Consider the following 19,432-nt stretch of genomic DNA (forward strand, 5'->3'; position numbering starts at 1 on the left):
ATCGTGTTAGCCACCAATGCTAATCGCTAGTTAGCTGGCCAGACTCAGTACTGAGTCAGAGCAAACGTAGCTAATACAGCCTGATACCAGTGCTGGTGTAGGCCTAAATCCGCATGTTGTTTGTGCAATAGTATCTTTTAAATCAAAGAGGAATAGGTGAAGCATGAACATGTTGGCTATATGAATAAAAATGTAATGTAGCCAATGATTATAGGGTCCCCGAGGAAACACGGAACATCACTTTGTTTCCTGTCACACTAACTCATCCATGGCATTTTCATTCGTTGTCATGTCAAACAACACTGTATTCAAAGTGCCCACTATTGTTTATATTCTAACTATAGAATTATAAACAACATTCTATTTCCATGATTCCAAACGTTCTCCCAAGGGTTTTGATCTCATTCCCAATTGCTACATTTGGTTAAAAATAAGGCCTAGTATTTTTGCCCATATCGTGGCAGTGTGGAAATGATCTCAAATTAGTGCAGGAAATGCAGAAATTTATGAAAATGCAGGAAATTATTTTTGGTTGAAGTTGAATTGAACAGTATAAAACAATCAGAATGGAGAAAGACTCATTGAAATCACTTAGAATATATGTGTTGCCACCCTAGGATCACTACTCATAAAGCACCCTAGGATCACTCACTACTCATAAAGCACCCTAGGATCACTCACTACTCATAAAGCACCCTAGGATCACTCACTACTCATAAAGCACCCTAGGATCACTCACTACTCATAAAGCACCCTAGGATCACTCACTACTCATAAAGCACCCTAGGATCACTCACTACTCATAAAGCACCCTAGGATCACTCACTACTCATAAAGCACCCTAGGATCACTCACTACTCATAAAGCACCCTAGGATCACTACTCACTACTCATAAAGCACCCTAGGATCACTCACTACTCATAAAGCACCCTAGGATCACTACTCACTACTCATAAAGCACCCTAGGATCACTCACTACTCATAAAGCACCCTGGGATCACTACTCACTACTCATAAAGCACCCTAGGATCACTCACATTATATGATATTTTGGCCATATCGCCCCCTATTCCAAAGACCATCATTTCTGCCTAATTCTAACATAGTAGCACTACCCAACTACCATCTCAAAACACAAAAACAGTTTGATAGAATCCTCAGGCAACAGCTTCACATTCTGACTATTCTATTCCAGAAGCTCATTGCTAAATCTGTTTCCTTCTAACCAATCTCTTTTCCTCTAACTGGGAAGACAGGATAAGGGACAGCTGGATGGCTTAGAGAAAATATAGAAATCAATAATGATTGATTTCCAGGTGGGTTGTGTTGTATCTGCCTTCAGCGAAAGAACTAGAGATAGAGACGGGGAAAGGAAAGCCTGGTCCCAGATCAGTTTATTACAGCCTGGTCCCAGATCAGTTTATTACAGCCTGGTCCCAGATCAGTTCATTACAGCCTGGTCCCAGATCAGTTTATTACAGCCTGGTCCCAGATCCGTTTATTACAGCCTGGTCCCAGATCCGTTTATTACAGCCTGGTCCCAGATCCGTTTATTACAGCCTGGTCCCAGATCAGTTTATTACAGCCTGGTCCCAGATCAGTTTATTACAGCCTGGTCCCAGATCAGTTTATTACAGCCTGGTCCCAGATCAGTTCATTACAGCCTGGTTCCAGCTCAGTTTATTACAGCCTGGTCCCAGATCAGTTTATTACAGCCTGGTGCCAGATCAGATTATTACAGCCTGTTCCCAGATCAGTTTATTATAGCCTGGTCCCAGATAAGTTTATTACAGCCTGGTCCTAGATCTGTTTATTCTGTATAGCCAACTAGAGAAACTACTGGCCGTAATTGTCCAAGAAAAATGTCTGTGGACAATTAAGTTTATCTTATATTATCACATGGCCCAGGTCAAATGACTGAGCAAGGTCAGGGGCAGAGCTGACCTTTCCTCAGGTTCCTCTTCATTTTCTTGATGAGGTCTTTGTCGTCCGTGGGCCCGTCCTCATAAGGCCTCTTTAGCCCGGAGCCCTCCCTGTCTGACCAGGGGTACTTCTGGGGTTTACTAGAGGGTAGAGGGTCCATCTCCAGCACCTTGTAGATCTGACCAAACGCCATCAGTCTCAGAGAGTGCTGAGAGAGAGAGAGAGAGAGAGAGAGAGAGAGAGAGAGAGAGAGAGAGAGAGAGAGAGAGAGAGAGAGAGAGACGGAAAGACTTAACAACAGACGAAGGAGGAAAGAGACAGGCAGGAGGACAGACACAAAGAGAAAAACAGGACAACTGGAGTGTAGTCTAGTGGTAAAGCTGCCAACTCCGGACCACACATCTCCCCCCCGGCGATGGGGGTTCGAGCATTGTATCGGCCAATCTGACAAAGCCCCTCAACAGTCTACAGTCTAAAACAGACAGTAGAAAGACAGGTCAAAGCCCCTCAACTGTCTACTGTCTAAAACAGACAGTAGAAATACATTTAAATAAACCAAATTGTTTTACTGTTGTTTGTTTTTACCTCTTCAGCAACAACTGCCATCACAGTTGCCAGGCGTCACTGGGTTTACTTAGCAACAGTGGCTCCAGTACTAACTCCAGGTAAACAATACAAGCAGATCATTTGAGCAGCACTTTGCTGTGGCTGAGACTAGTGACATAGAGAAGTCATTGGGTCTTCATGGTGCACTATATCTATGACTATGTCTGCAGGGAAATATATTGTGGATATCGTGATTGGCAGTTTAACACCACCTGTTCTTCACTGAGAGGATGATGAAAGGAGAAGCAGCACAGACTTACCTAAGATAAAATCGATGCCTTTGGGGCTAAACGCACACAAACACACACACAGAGAAACACACACACACAGAAACACACAGAAACACACACACAGAGAAACACACACACACAGAGAAACACACACACACACACAGAGAAACACACACACACAGAGAAACACACACACACAGAAACACACACACACAGAGACACACACACAGAAACACACACACAGAAACACACACACACAGAAACACACACACAGAGAAACACACACACACACAGAAACACACACACACAGAAACACACACACACAGAGAAACACACACACACAGAAACACACACACACAGAAACACACACACACAGAGAAACACACACACACAGAAACACACACACACAGAAACACACACACACACAGAGAAACACACACACACAGAAACACACACACACACAGAGAAACACACACACAGAAACACACACACACACACACACACACAGAGAAACACGTCTCCATCCTTCCTCTCCATCCACTCTCTATCCTCTCTCCATCCTCTCTCTATCCTCTCTCCATCCACTCTCTCCGTCTCCTATCCTCTCTTTATCCTTTCTCTTCTTTCTCCTCTCTCGCTATCCACTCTCTCTATCATCTCTCTCTATCATCTCTCTCTATCATCTCTCTCTATCATCTCTCTCTATCATCTCTCTCTCTCTCTCCTCATCTCTCTCTCTCTATCCTCATCTCTCTCTCTCTATCCTCATCTCTCTCTCTCTCTCTCTCTCTCTCTATCCTCATCTCTCTCTCTCTCTATCCTCATCTCTCTCTCTATCCTCATCTCTCTCTCTCTCTATATCCTCATCTCTCTCTCTCTCTCTCTATACTCATCTCTCTCTCTCTCTATCCTCATCTCTCTCTCTCTCTATCCTCATCTCTCTCTCTCTCTATCCTCATCTCTCTCTCTCTCTATCCTCATCTCTCTCTCTCTCTATCCTCATCTCTCTCTCTCTATCCTCATCTCTCTCTCTCTATCCTCATCTCTCTCTATCCTCCTCTCTATATCCTCCTCTCTATATCCTCTCTCCATCCTCTCTATATCCTCTCTCTCCATACATTTTGTTACGTTACAGCCTTATTCTAAAATGGTTTAAGTAAAAATGTTCCATCATCAATCTACACACAATAACCCATAATGACAGAGCAAAAACAGGTTTTTAGATTTGTAATTTTTTTATATAAAAATAAATAAACAGATGCATAAGTATTCAGACCCCTTTGCTAGGAGACTCGAAATTGAGCTCAAGTGCATCCTGTTTTCATTGATCCACCTGTGGTAAATTCAATTGATTGGGCATTTGAAAAAGCAAAAAACTGTCTATATAACATCCCACAGTTGACAGTGCATGTCAGAGCAAAAACCAAGCCATGAGGTCTAAGGAATTATTCGTAGAGCTCCGAGACAGGATTGTGTCGAGGCACAGATCTGAGGAACGGTACCAAAACAATTCTGCAGCATTGAAGATCCTCAAGAACAGTGGCCTCCATCATTCTTAAATGGAAAATGTTTGGAACCACCAAGAATCCTCCTAGAGCTGGCCGCCCGGCCAAACTGAGCAAACGGGGGAGAAGGGCCTTGGTCAGGGAGGTGACCAAGAACCTGATGGTCACTCTGACAGAGCTCCAGAGTTCCTCTGTGGAGATGGGAGAACCTTCCAGAAGGACAACCATCGCTGCAACACTCCACCAATCAGGCCTTTATTGTAGAGTGACCAGACGGAAGCCACTCCTCAGTAATAAGCACATGACAGCAGTAAAATTTAATTTAAAAAACCTTATGGAACAGCGGGGACTGTGAAGCAACACAAACATTGGCACAGACACACGCACACACAGAGATCTAACATCTCTGGAGAGACCTGAAAATAGCTGTGCAGCGATGCTCCCCATCCAACCTGACAGAGCTTGAGGATCTGCAGAGAAGATATATACAGGTGTTGCAGTCATACAGGTTTACCAAGCTTGTAGCGTCATACCCAAGAAGACTCAAGGCTGTAATCACTGCCAAAGGTGCTTCAATAAAGTACTGAGTAAAGGGTCTGAATTCTTACGTAAATGTGATATTTCAGTTTTTTATTTTTATTTTTAAAATAAATTAGCAACAATTTCTAAAAACCAATTTTTGCTTTGTCATTATTGTGTGTAGATTGGTCTGAATACTTTCCGAATGTACTGTAAATACACATAAATACGGGCTCTCACACATATCCCAGGGGTAATGAGGCAGGATTGATCGGTGGCCAAGGCAGTGGTTTTCCATGCTCATCATTAGGGTTCAGATCCTGGGTGGGAGGCGGTGAGGCTGGATGGATAAGGTGTGTGTGTGTTTGTGTGCACGCACGCATGTGTGTCGGTGCGGTCCCACTCCACTCACCACAGCCCAGAGCCCAGATAAGAGTAGGTAGCTGAGCAGAGCATCTTTAAGGGCTCTCCCCTGTCTGACAGGAGTCTAATCTCCAGGCTACAGAAGAGATAAGAGGATGGCGCCCCACTGGCCAGCTGCTCTCAAAACTAAACACTCACTGCAGACAACTACACCGAGGACTCTACCTGGACGCTATGGGTAATGACCGATTGGGTTGAAACCTAGGTCTCCTGCATGCCACAAGACTGTGTTAGCCCACTGAGCTAAAGCCTTGGGGCATTAGCACAGGGCATCAGGTCTCAGGCAAGGTTATTTATCCCACGAGTTATAAGTGACAAGTTCCACAGGTGTGAAGTGAGATGTTACCTGTGCATTGTAGGTGATGGCCTCAGCCTCCTCGTCTGTCATGGCCGTCAGGGTGTTGGTCAGCTCCTTCTCACATGGGTCGTGTAACCCTGGTCCTCCTGGGGGTCGGAAGAAGACTTTATTCAAAAGTGGCATCATCAATGTGACATCATCATATTCTGGTCTTTCCTTACAATATCAATAGAGTATCATAACGTTCCATCCCTTCCTGTGCTTTCAAAACTACAGATCCCCCTCCTCCTCCTCCTTATTTCATACATACCTCCCCCCTCCTCCTCATTTCATAGACCTCCCCCTCCTTATTTCATACAGATCTCCCCCTCCTCCTCATTTCATATACCCCCCCCTTCCTCAATTCCTACAGACCTCCCCCTTCTCATTTCCTACAGACCTCCCCCTTCTCCTCCTCATTTCATACAGACCTCCCCCTCCTCCTCCTCCTTATTTCATACAGACCTCCTCCTCCTTATTTCATACAGACCTCCCCCTCCTTATTTCATACAGACCTCCCCCTCCTTATTTCATACAGACCCCCCCCTCCTTATTTCATACAGACCTCCCCCCTCCCCCTCCTCCTCATTTCATACAGACCTCCCCCCTCCTCCTCCTTATTTCATACAGACCTCCCCCTCCTTATTTCATACAGACCTCCCCCTCCTCCTTATTTCATACAGACCTCCCCCTCCTTATTTCATACAGATCTCCCCCTCCTTATTTCATACAGACTTCCCCCCTCCTCATTTCATAGACCTCCCCCTCCTCCTTTCCTACAGACCTCCCCCTCCTCCTCCTTATTTCCAACAGACCTCCCCCCTCCTCCTCCTTATTTCATACAGACCTCCCCCCTCCTCCTTATTTCATACAGACCTCCCCCCTCCTCCTCCTTATTTCATACAGACCTCCCCCTCCTTATTTCATACAGACCTCCCCCCTCCTCCTCCTTATTTCATACAGACCTCCCCCCTCCTTATTTCCAACAGACCTCCACCTTATTTCCTACAGACCTCCCCCTCCTCATTTCCTACAGACCTCCCCCTTCTCCTCCTCATTTCCTACAGACCTCCCCCTTCTCCTCATTTCATACAGACCTCCCCCCTCCTCCTCCTCCTTATTTCATACAGACCTCCCCCTCCTCCTCCTTATTTCATACAGACCTCCCCCCTCCTCCTCCTCCTTATTTCATACAGACCTCCCCCTCCTCCTCCTTATTTCATACAGACCTCCCCCCTCCTCCTCCTCCTTATTTCATACAGACCTCCCCCCTCCTCCTCCTTATTTCCAACAGACCTCCACCTTATTTCCTACAGACCTCCCCCTTCTCCTCATTTCCTACAGACCTCCCCCTTCTCCTCCTCATTTCCTACAGACCTCCCCCTTCTCCTCATTTCATACAGACCTCCCCCCTCCTCCTCCTCCTTATTTCATACAGACCTCCCCCCTCCTCCTCCTCCTTATTTCATACAGACCTCCCCCCTCCTCCTCCTTATTTCATACAGACCTCCCCCTCCTCCTCCTTATTTCATACAGACCTCCCCCCTCCTCCTCCTTATTTCATACAGACCTCCCCCCTCCTCCTCCTTATTTCATACAGACCTCCCCCTCCTTCTCCTTATTGACTGTTCGCCCAGGTGAACTGAATGAGCCTCTGATTCCTACATCATTCAATACTAATGAGTTAGTATTAAAATATCAATATCGTAAAATATCATCAACCTGATCATCAATCTGATCATCAATCTGATCATCAGAAAGCATTAACAGGATTGTTGTTTTCCCATTTCTGTTTCTAACGGGGAAGAGAGAGAGAGAGTAGAGACAGATAGATAGAACGAGACAGAGCGAGCGAGAGAAAGAACAGGAAAAGAGAGACAGAAAACCTAGAAGAGCTAGAGGGAGAGAGAGAGATTGGTAGGTAATGTACCTGGAAGCAGGATTCCCGAGGCGAGACACTCCATGACTCTACGTAGGGCTTCCCCTGCACCCAGCGGCCGGTTACACGTGGCTATGGCCTTCTCACAAATCAGCTCCAGGGGCTTGGGATGAGAAGGAGAGAGATCAAGGTTAAGTTCAGGATTACGTTCAAGTAAGGACAGAGAGATCAGAACAGCTGTTAGTGACACACAACCCACTTTTGTTCGGAGAGATCTTTGTTAATGGACACATTGAAGAATACCTATATGCTGGAGTTTCTTTATTTTTCAAATGCAGTTTATTATTTTCTCCTTGCGACTGGGAATATGCTGGATGTGCAAACTACACCTGTACACTAGTGATGTGCGGGTTGACTCATAACCTGCAGTCCCCATGGTTATATCAGCGGGTTGACTCATAACCCGCAGTCCCCATGGTTATATCAGCGGGTTGACTCATAACCCGCAGTCCCCACAGTTATATAGGCGGGTTGACTCATAACCTGCAGTCCCCACGGTTATATCAGCGGGTTGACTCATAACCCGCAGTCCCCACAGTTATATCAGCGGGTTGACTCATAACCCGCAGTCCCCATGGTTATATCAGCGGGTTGACTCATAACCCGCAGTCCCCACAGTTATATAGGCGGGTTGACTCACAACCCGCAGTCCCCACGGTTATATAGGCGGGTTGACTCATAACCTGCAGTCCCCACGGTTATATCAGCGGGTTGACTCATAACCCGCAGTCCCCACAGTTATATCAGCGGGTTGACTCATAACCCGCAGTCCCCACAGTTATATAGGCGGGTTGACTCACAACCCGCAGTCCCCACGGTTATATAGGCGGGTTGACTCATAACCCGCAGTCCCCATGGTTATATAGGTGGGTTGACTCATAGCCCGCAGTCCCCACGGTTATATAGGCGGGTTGAATCATAACCCGCAGTCCCCACGGTTATATAGGCGGGTTGACTCATAACCCGCAGTCCCCACGGTTATATAGGCGGGTTGACTCATAACCCGCAGTCCCCACGGTTATATAGGCGGGTTGACTCATAACCCGCAGTCCCCACGGTTATATAGGCGGGTTGACTCATAACCCGCAGTCCCCACGGTTATATAGGCGGGTTGACTCATAACCCGCAGTCCCCACGGTTATATAGGCGGGTTGACTCATAACCCGCAGTCCCCACGGTTATATAGGCGGGTTGACTCATAACCCGCAGTCCCCACGGTTATATAGGTGGGTTGAATCATAGCCCGCAGTCCCCATGGTTATATCAGCGGGTTTACTCATAACCCGCAGTCCCCACGGTTATATAGGCGGGTTGACTCATAACCCGCAGTCCCCACGGTTATATAGGCGGGTTGACTCATAACCCGCAGTCCCCACGGTTATATAGGCGGGTTGACTCATAACCCGCAGTCCCCACGGTTATATAGGCGGGTTGACTCATAACCCGCAGTCCCCACGGTTATATAGGTGGGTTGAATCATAGCCCGCAGTCCCCATGGTTATATCAGCGGGTTTACTCATAACCCGCAGTCCCCACGGTTATATAGGCGGGTTGACTCATAACCCGCAGTCCCCATGGTTATATAGGCGGGTTGACTCATAACCCGCAGTCCCCATGGGACTCCCCATCTTGAGAGAATGTGAATGATCAGTTAGATACCATCTGTAGAGGTGCTATATTTATCAGCATCATAAAAGCTGATAGTATTTCAACCACATTAAATATGCATTCAAGCAGAACTGAAATCTTGTCATTTTTCTAATTCTGTAGAGAAAATCTTTCCAGTTTTTTTAGGGTGCATTTTCTCCTCCGTTTCATAAACGTCTTTGCTCCGAGAAAGAAGCAGAGATGACAGGGAAAACCTTACCAATGTCAACTAGATTGAAACATTCATTCTATCATTTATGACATTATTCTGGTGAGTAAACATTTATTTAGTCTTCTAGGTCAACATATAATGACAGAAGAGACACTGCATCTACAGTATCTAATTAAACACAAGTTGACTAACAAATAGTCTACCAAAATGTCGGACATTATAACCAGAAACATATCTAAATCAGGCAAAAAAAATCCTGCACCCCCCCCCCCCTCAGAAAATCGTTCCGCCGTCTCTGACTCGCCTACAGCGCATTTTCTATATTTGCTGGTTAGGGTCGGGCGCAGGCCTCAGATTTTCACATGTAGTCAGGCAGTTGTGGGTTGTACCCCTTTCAACTGTGACAGACTGTGTACATGTAACGGATCTGAAATGGCTAGCTAGTTAGCGGGTACGCGCTACTAGCATTTCAATCAGTTACGTCACTTGCTCTGAGACTTAAGTAGGGTTTCCCCTTGCTCTGCAAGGGCCGCGGCTTTTGTGGAGCGATGGGTAACGATGCTTCGTGGGCGACCGTTGATGTGTGCAGAAGGTCCCTGGGTCGCGCCCGTGTCGGGGCGAGGGGACGGTTTAAAGTTATACTGTTACATTGGTGCCGTGACCCGGATCACTGGTTGCTGCGGAAAAGGAGGAGGTTGAAAGGGGGGTGAGTGTAACGGATCTGAAATGGCTAGCTAGTTAGCGGGTACGCGCTACTAGCATTTCAATCAGTTACGTCACTTGCTCTGAGACTTAAGTAGGGTTTCCCCTTGCTCTGCAAGGGCCGCGGCTTTTGTGGAGCGATGGGTAACGACGCTTCGTGGGTGTCAGTTGTTGATGTGTGCAGAGGGTCCCTGGTTCGCGCCCGTGTCGGGGCGAGGGGACGTACTAAAGTTATACTGTTACATACAGACAAACTCACCCATCCTTTGAGTGGCTCCCAGGCTGGCAGTCTATTGCTCATGTCTCTCAGGATCCTGAGGATGATGACACATGACTTCAAGCCGTTTACTCTGGCCTGAGAGGAGAGGGAGAGGCGGTAACAACGATATGAGTACTACTGTATAATGTCAGTAAATGAAACGTTAGTAAATGGAGCCGAATAGCCTGAAACTAAGTTGTGGTTTTTGTTGCTTTGTTGAGTTGAGAGTGGTAGAAAAAAGGTTTACAATTATGACAGTCAGGCAGGTTTCAGAACAGCCAAATGAAAGGTAAGCATTGACATTTATGGTAGTCAGGAAGGTTTCATGACAGCCAAAAGAAAGGTAAGCATTGACATTTATGGTAGTCAGGAAGGTTTCATGACAGCCAAAAGAAAGGTAAGCATTGACAGAGCACAATTGAGAGATTAAATGAATGAGTCATTTTTGTATGAGAGAAATTCATTGTTTTAGCATATTTTGTCAGTCAGGAAGGTTTCAGAATAGCCAAAAGAAACAATTGCTTTTGTAGCCTTACAATTCTCTCTCTCTCTCTCTCGGCTAATGTACTACACAGTGCACGATTGAGAGATTAAATTAATTAGTCATTTTTGTATGAGAGAAATTGATTGTTTTATCATAAGAATGTTTTCAATTATAGTTTGCAGATAGCTGCCATTTCAAATAAATTCTATATTTTGATTCATTTGATTGATTAATTAGATTATTTTGATTCATTCATGTTCCTATGATCATAAGGCTACAATAACAACGGAGAGGTTAAGTAGAACTGAGAGCCAACCTGGAACCATTTGGCATGTCGCAGAGCCGCCAGGGCCAACAGACATCTGTGCCTGTCCAGCATGTCTGCAGGGTCGGACAGCTCAACACCCTCCACTGGTGAAATAAGAATGGGATATATATTTATATACTGTACACACTACCGCTCAAAAGTTTGGGGTCACTTAGAAATGTCCTTGTTTTTGATAGAAAAGCACATTTTGGTCCATTAAAATAACATCAAATTCATCAGAAATACAGTGTAGACATTGTTAATGTTGTAAATGACTATAGTAGCTGGAAATGGCAGATTCTTTATGGATTATCTACATAGGCGTACAGAGGCCCATTATCAGCAACCATCACTCCTGTCTTCTAATGGCACGTTGTGTTAGCTAATCCAAGTTGATCATTTTAAAAGCCTAATTGATCATTAGAAAACCCTTTTGCAATTATGTTAGCACAGCTGAAAACGGTTGTTCTGATTAAAGAAGCAATAAAACTGGCCTTCTTTAGACTAGTTGAGTATCTGGAGCATCAGCATTTGTGGGTTTGATTACAGGCTCAAAATGGCCAGAAACAAATAATTTTCAGAAGAAACTCATCAGTCTATTCTTGTTCTGAGAAATGAAGGCTATTCCATGCAAGAAATTGCCAAGAAACTGAAGATCTCGTACAACAATGTGTACTACTCCCTTCACAGAACAGCTAAAACTGCCTCTAACCAGAATAGAAAGAGGAGTGGGAGGCCCCGGTGCACAACTGAGCAAGAGGGCAAGTACATTAGAGTGTCTAGTTTGATAAACAGATGCCTAACAATTCTTTAACTGGCAGCTTCATTAAATAGTACCCGCAAAAAAACTGTCTCAACGTCAACAGTGAAGAGGCAACTCTGGGATACTGGCCTTCTAGGCAGAGTTCCTCTGTCCAGTGTCTGTGTTCTTTTGCCAATCTTAATCTTTAATTTTTATTGGCCAGTCTGAGATATGGCGTTTTCTTTGCAACTCTGCCTAGAAGGCCAGCATTCCGGAGTCGCCTCTTCACTGTTGACGAAGAGACTCGTGTTTTGCGGGTACTATTTAATGAAGCTTCCTGACTGATGTCTTGAGATGTTGCTTCAATATATCCACATCATTTTCCTTCCTCATGATGCCATCTATTTTGTGAAGTGCACCAGGCCCTCCTGCAGCAAAGCACCCCCACAACATGATGCTGTCACCCCCGTGCTTCACGGTTGGTATGGTGTTCTTCGGCTTGCAATCCTCCCCCCTTTTCATCCAAACATAATGATGGTCATTATGGCCAAACAGTTCTATTTTTGTTTCATCAGACCAGAGGACATTTCTCCAAAAAGTATGATCTTTGTCCCCATGTGCAGTTGCAAACCGTAGTCTGGCTATTGTATGGCGGTTTTGGAGCAGTGCCTTCTTCCTTGCTGAGAGGCCTTTCAGGTTATGTCGATATAGGACTTGTTTAAATGTGGATAGATACTTTTGTACCTGTTTCCTCCAGCATCTTCACAAGGTCCTTTGCTGTTGTTCTGGGATTGATTTGCACTTTTCGCACCAGAGTACGTTCATCTCTAGGAGACAGAACGTGTCTCCTTCCTGAGCGGTATGATGGCTGCATGGTCCCATAGTGTTTATACTTGGGTACTATTGTTTGTACAGATGAACGTGGTACCTTCAGGCGTTTGGATATTGCTCCCAAGGATGAACCAGACTTGTGTAGGTCTACAATTTATTTTTGAGGCCTTTGATTTTCCCATGATGTCAAGCGAAGAGGCACTGAGTTTGAAGGTAGGCCTTGAAATACATCCACAGGTACACCTCCAATTGACTCAAATGAGGTCAATTAGCCTATCAGAAGCTTCTTAAAGCCATGACATAATTTTCTGGAATTTTCCAAGCTGTTTAACGGCAAAGTCAACGTAGTGTATGTAAACTCTGACCCACTGGAATTGTGATACAGTGAATTATAAGTTAAATAATCTGTCTGTAAACAATTGTTGGAAAAATTACTTGTTACGCACAAAGTAGATGTCCTAACCAACTTGCCAAAACTATTGTTTGTTAACAAGAAATTTGTGGAGTGGTTGAAAAACGAGTTTTAATGACTCCAACCTAAGTGTATATAAACTTCTGACTTCAACAGTATCTTAAAAAAAAATTATCCACAGATTATGAGTCAATATAACTAGTGTTATATTATTTATTGACTGACTATGGCTTTTGTTTTAAGTGAATTCCTGAACCTGTGACCAGAAACAAGCTACATAGGCAACATGTATTCATGGTATTGCCCCTATCTAATAGAATTTAAAGCAGAAGTGCATTCATATCTATCATTCTATTTAAATGGAGTGGCTCTCAATGCAGGTGTGTCATCCAGAGTGGGCAACATTAAACCCTTGAAATGATTATGTTCTTTCAGCTGAGTACAGACAGAACTAGGACTGATGGTCAGTTCATAGACATTACCATCCAAAGTGGCAAGGCAGGCGATTTTACACCCTTAGAGCTAAATGTCTGTTGAGACCATACCAATCACATTGTTTCCATCTTCATATCAATCGTGCCTCACTTTCTAATCGATGCAACGGTATTCGACCCTGGAAATGTCTGTGTTCTTTCATCTGTGTACACTGAAGACACACTGTGTACAGACAGCCACCCCAGACAAATGCAGCCTGGGTTCATACCAATTGATGTGATGAGTTCCCGTTGCCAATGAGTTGCTGTGTAATATTGAGCCGTTCCTCACTGGGACAGGGTCCTTGACCCTGCAGCTGTTTAGTTAGCCCTGCAGCTGTTTAGTTAGCCCTGCAGCTGTGTTTAGTTAGCCCTGCAGCTGTTTAGTTAGCCCTGCAGCTGTTTAGTTAGCCCTGCAGCTGTTTAGTTAGCCCTGTAGCTGTTTAGTTAGCCCTGCAGCTGTGTTTAACTAGGCCTGCAGCTGTGTTTAACTAGCCCTGCAGCTGTGTTTAACTAGCCCTATAGCTGTGTTTAACTAGCCCTACAGCTGTGTTTAGTTAGCCCTGTAGCTGTTTAGTTAGCCCTGTAGCTGTTTAGTTAGCCCTGTAGCTGTTTAGTTAGCCCTGTAGCTGTTTAGTTAGCCCTGTAGCTGTTTAATTAGCCCTGCAGCTGTTTAGTTAACCCTGCAGCTATTTAGTTAGCCCTGTAGCTGTTTAGTTAGCCCTGTAGCTGTTTAGTTAGCCCTGTAGCTGTTTAGTTAGCCCTGTAGCTGTTTAGTTAGCCCTGTAGCTGTTTAGTTAGCCCTGTAGCTGTTTAATTAGCCCTGCAGCTGTTTAGTTAGCCCTGTAGCTGTTTAATTAGCCCTGCAGCTGTTTAGTTAACCCTGCAGCTGTTTAGTTAACCCTGCAGCTATTTAGTTAGCCCTGCAGTTATTTAGTTAGCCCTGTAGCTGTTTAGTTAGCCCTGTAGCTATTTAGTTAGCCATGCAGCTGTTTAGTTAGCCATGCAGCTGTTTAGTTAGCCCTGCAGCTGTTTAGTTAGCCCTGCAGCTGTTTAGTTAGCCCTGCAGCTGTTTAATTAGCCCTGTACCTGTTTAATTAGCCCTGCAGCTGTTTAGTTAGCCCTGCAGCTGTTTAATTAGCCCTGCAGCTGTGTTTAGTTAGCCCTGCAGTTATTTAGTTAACCTCATAGCTGTTTAATTAGCCCTGCAGCTATTTAGTTAACCCTGTAGCTGTTTAGTTAGCCCTGCAGCTGTTTAGTTAGCCCTGTACCTGTTTAATTAGCCCTGTACCTGTTTAATTAGCCCTGCAGCTGTTTAGTTAGCCCTGCAGCTGTTTAATTAGCCCTGCAGCTGTGTTTAGTTAGCCGTACAGTTATTTAGTTAGCCATGCAGCTGTGTTTAGTTAGCCCTGCAGCTGTTTAGTTAGCCCTGCAGTTATTTAGTTAACCCTGCAGCTGTGTTTAGTTAGCCCTGCAGCTGTGTTTAGTTAGCCCTGCAGCTGTGCTTAGTTAGCCCTGCAGCTGTGCTTAGTTAGCCCTGCAGCTGTGCTTAGTTAGCCCTGCAGCTGTGCTTAGTTAGCCCTGCAGCTGTGTTTAGTTAGCCCTGCAGCTGTGTTTAGTTAGCCCTGCAGCTGTGTTTAGTTAGCCCTGCAGCTGTGTTTAGTTAGCCCTGCAGCTGTGTTTAGTTAGCCCTGCAGCTGTGTTTAGTTAGCCCTGCAGCTGTGTTTAGTTAGCCCTGCAGCTGTGTTTAGTTAGCCCTGTAGCTGTGTTTAGTTAGCCCTGCAGCTGTTTAGTTAGCCCTGTAGCTGTTTAGTTAGCCCTGCAGCTGTGTTTAGTTAGCCCTGCAGCTGTGTTTAGTTAGCCCTGCAGCTGTGTTTAGTTAGCCCTGCAGCTGTGTTTAGTTAGCCCTGCAGCTGTGTTTAGTTAGCCCTGCAGCTGTGTTTAGTTAGCCCTGCAGCTGTGTTTAGTTAGCCCTGCAGCTGTGTTTAGTTAGCCCTGCAGCTGTGTTTAGTTAGCCCTGCAGCTGTGTTTAGTTAGCCCTGCAGCTGTGTTTAGTTAGCCCTGCAGCTGTGTTTAGTTAGCCCTGCAGCTGTGTTTAGTTAGCCCTGCAGCTGTGTTTAGTTAGCCCTGCAGCTGTGTTTAGTTAGCCCTGACATAGAGGGCCAAGGATGTTTTACAGGCCAATGTAGCCATGCTGTTGACAACATTACATGCTACAGGGCAGCTGAGGCAGCATAGTAGGGTGAAGAATCACTATAGCCGCCACTAAACATCTACCACTTTTCTTTTGGCTTGCAGGAAGACATGTCAATACCGATTTGGGACTACATGAGCCTTATATGGCCCAGACTGTGTGCCTGTGCCTGTCTATTTGGTTTGAACAAGAAGTATTGTCTTATGCATGTATTGTCTCCCCAAGGTGGAGGAATACAGGCTCAGGGAGGAGCAGGGAACATGGATATATTCACTGATCAAGCTTACCGTGTCCCAGAGGAGTGCTGCTAACAACACTGTTGCTGCTCGACACCCCTTTGTATTCCTCTTCCCCCTACCCCCATTTCACCACCTCAGTTGGAGGGGGGAAGAGACAACAGACAAACATAAACAGGAAAACAGCAGCTAGGTTTTACTCAGACGTGCGTGTGGTACCTTGTTCATCCGTGGTACTTTGTTCATCCGTGTCGCTGTCTTCTCTCATCTGTGGTGAGCTGAGGGTGACCTTCAGGGTGAGTTTGGGCTCCGTCGTGCTACACACCAAGATGGCCGCCTCTGGCACGCATCGGTGCACCTCGTACTTCTCCTCTGTTAGCTTCTATTAGGGGTCAGAGTTCAATCACAGAGGTCAAGGGTTAAAGGTCATAGCCAGGATAAACTGTACTTGAACGTTGACTGGGTCATTACGTTCTCAGCTGGTCTCAGTCCAGGCTGTTAAAGCCGTTAAGAGCAACACTACATTACACCAACACTACATTACACACACAAGCACTTGTGCGTGCACTCACATACTACGTACAGACACTTACACGCACACACACACACATCCACTCACAGACAATGCATTTACAAAACAGATTATAAGAAGAGTGGGGGAGAACAAAAGAGAAAGAAAAAAATGTGATTGATGTAGAGGCTGAAAGCTAGTTCTGACGTGGAGGCTGAAAGCTAGTTCTGACGTGGAGGCTGAAAGCTAGTTCTGACGTGGAGGCTGAAAGCTAGTTCTGACGTGGAGGCTGAAAGCTAGATCTGACGTGGAGGCTCAAAGCTAGTTCTGGTGTGGAGGCTCAAAGCTAGTTCTGACGTGGAGGCTCAAAGCTAGTTCTGACGTGGAGGCTCAAAGCTAGTTCTGGTGTGGAGGCTCAAAGCTAGTTCTGGTGTGGAGGCTCAAAGCTAGTTCTGGTGTGGAGGCTCAAAGCTAGTTCTGGTGTGGAGGCTCAAAGCTAGTTCAGGTGTGGAGGCTCAAAGCTAGTTCTGGTGTGGAGGCTCAAAGCTAGTTCAGGTGTGGAGGCTCAAAGCTAGTTCTGGTGTGGAGGCTCAAAGCTAGTTCTGGTGTGGAGGCTCAAAGCTAGTTCTGGTGTGGAGGCTCAAAGCTAGTTCTGGTGTGGAGGCTCAAAGCTAGTTCTGGTGTGGAGGCTCAAAGCTAGTTCTGGTGTGGAGGCTCAAAGCTAGTTCTGGTGTGGAGGCTCAAAGCTAATTCTGGTGTGGAGGCTCAAAGCTAGTTCAGGTGTGGAGGCTCAAAGCTAGTTCAGGTGTGGAGGCTCAAAGCTAGTTCTGGTGTGGAGGCTCAAAGCTAGTTCTGGTGTGGAGGCTCAAAGCTAGTTCTGGTGTGGAGGCTCAAAGCTAGTTCTGGTGTGGAGGCTCAAAGCTAGTTCTGGTGTGGAGGCTCAAAGCTAGTTCTGGTGTGGAGGCTCAAAGCTAGTTCTGGTGTGGAGGCTCAAAGCTAGTTCAGGTGTGGAGGCTCAAAGCTAGTTCTGGTGTGGAGGCTCAAAGCTAGTTCTGGTGTGGAGGCTCAATGCTAGTTCTATCGCTATTAATTCCTCACACACAGTTACGATGTGTGTCTCCTATTTATGCATCTTCCCTAATACACACACTAATACACACACTAATACACACTCACACACAGTTAAGATGTGAGCGCCAGTCCTTTTTATTAAGTCTCTCCTCATATAAGGGAAATAAATTACCGCTGGCCCCAGTGATCCGGCTTAAGATCAGATTATGAATTTTAGAGTGTCAGCAGCACTCAGACAGCCACAAACACATGGATACACACACACACACACACACACACACACACACACACACACACACACACACACACACACACACACACACACATAAACGAGTGCACTGTCATAAATACACGCACACACTACCAACAATACATAAAAGCAGACACACACAAGGATACACAGCCAGTCTCTCTCTTTAGGCTGTATCCTAGTGTATTCAGTCTCTCTAGGCTGTATCCTAGTGTATTCAGTCTCTCTTTATGCTGTATCCTAGTGTATTCAGTCTCTCTCTATAGGCTGTATCCTAGTGTATTCAGTCTCTCAAGGCTGTATCCTAGTGTATTCAGTCTCTCTTTATGCTGTATCCTAGTGTATTCAGTCTCTCTCTAGGCTGTATCCTAGTGTATTCAGTCTCTCTAGGCTGTATCCTAGTGTATTCAGTCTCTCTTTATGCTGTATCCTAGTGTATTCAGTCTCTCTCTAGGCTGTATCCTAGTGTATTCAGTCTCTCTCTATAGGCTGTATCCTAGTGTATTCAGTCTCTCTCTCTAGGCTGTATCCTAGTGTATTCAGTCTCTCTCTAGGCTGTATCCTAGTGCATTCAGTCTCTCTCTTTAGGCTGTATCCTAGTGTATTCAGTCTCTCTCTAGGATGTATCCTAGTGCATTCAGTTTCTCTCTAGGCTGTATCCTAGTGCATTCAGTTTCTCTCTTTATGCTGTATCCTAGTGTATTCAGTCTCTCTCTAGGCTGTATCCTAGTGTATTCAGTCTCTCTCTCTAGGCTGTATCCTAGTGTATTCAGTCTCTCTCTCTAGGCTGTATCCTAGTGTATTCAGTCTCTCTCTAGGCTGTATCCTAGTGCATTCAGTCTCTCTCTTTATGCTGTATCCTAGTGTATTCAGTCTCTCTCTAGGCTGTATCCTAGTGTATTCAGTCTCTCTCTCTAGGCTGTATCCTAGTGTATTCAGTCTCTCTCTAGGCTGTATCCTAGTGTATTCAGTCTCTCTCTAGGCTGTATTCTAGTGTATTCAGTCTCTCTCTCTAGGCTGTATCCTAGTGTATTCAGTCTCTCTCACTTTATGCTGTATCCTAGTGTATTCAGTCTCTCTCTAGGCTGTATCCTAGTGTATTCAGTCTCTCTCTAGGCTGTACCCTAGTGTATTCAGTCTTTCTCTCTTTATGCTGTATTCTAGTGTATTCAGTCTCTCTCTAGGCTGTACCCTAGTGTATTCAGTCTCTCTTTATGCTGTATCCTAGTCTATTCAGTCTTTCTCTCTTTATGCTGTATCCTCGTGCATTCAGTTGGAGGCTGACATGGTGTGGTTGTTGAACTGTGCAGCGAGCCACAAAGGACCAATCTGCATTCCATGAAACTGTGATCTAAAGCACAGGGATCTCGGGGCACTGAGACACAGGATCACCATGCATGACACTGTCCTGAGACACAGGATCACCATGCATGACACTGTCCTGAGACACAGGATCACCATGCATGACACTGTCCTGAGACACAGGATCACCATGCATGACACTGTCCTGAGACACAGGATCACCATGCATGACACTGTCCTGAGACACAGGATCACCATGCATGACACTGTCCTGAGACACAGGATCACCATGCATGACACTGTCCTGAGACACAGGATCACCATGCATGACACTGTCCTGAGACACAGGATCACCA

General features: G+C 45.5%; 1 protein-coding gene across 5 annotated transcripts in view; it reads right to left on the reverse strand.

Annotated features, from left to right (window-relative positions):
• Nucleotides 1-19,432, reverse strand: part of LOC139538222 (spermatid perinuclear RNA-binding protein-like) — a 202,158-nt gene that overhangs the window by 55,127 nt on the left and 127,599 nt on the right. For all 5 annotated transcript variants that reach the window (XM_071340094.1, XM_071340087.1, XM_071340084.1 and 2 more), the window contains exons 6-11: nucleotides 16,162-16,324; nucleotides 11,064-11,158; nucleotides 10,264-10,359; nucleotides 7,475-7,586; nucleotides 5,554-5,651; nucleotides 1,946-2,132 (exon numbers count right to left, since the gene is read on the reverse strand). In XM_071340094.1, the coding sequence (XP_071196195.1) occupies nucleotides 1,946-2,132; nucleotides 5,554-5,651; nucleotides 7,475-7,586; nucleotides 10,264-10,359; nucleotides 11,064-11,158; nucleotides 16,162-16,324 (751 nt within the window). The remainder of the gene's footprint in view (nucleotides 1-1,945; nucleotides 2,133-5,553; nucleotides 5,652-7,474; nucleotides 7,587-10,263; nucleotides 10,360-11,063; nucleotides 11,159-16,161; nucleotides 16,325-19,432) is intronic.

The sequence above is a fragment of the Salvelinus alpinus genome, chromosome 1 (assembly GCF_045679555.1).
Source record: "Salvelinus alpinus chromosome 1, SLU_Salpinus.1, whole genome shotgun sequence".
NCBI lineage: Eukaryota > Metazoa > Chordata > Actinopteri > Salmoniformes > Salmonidae > Salvelinus > Salvelinus alpinus.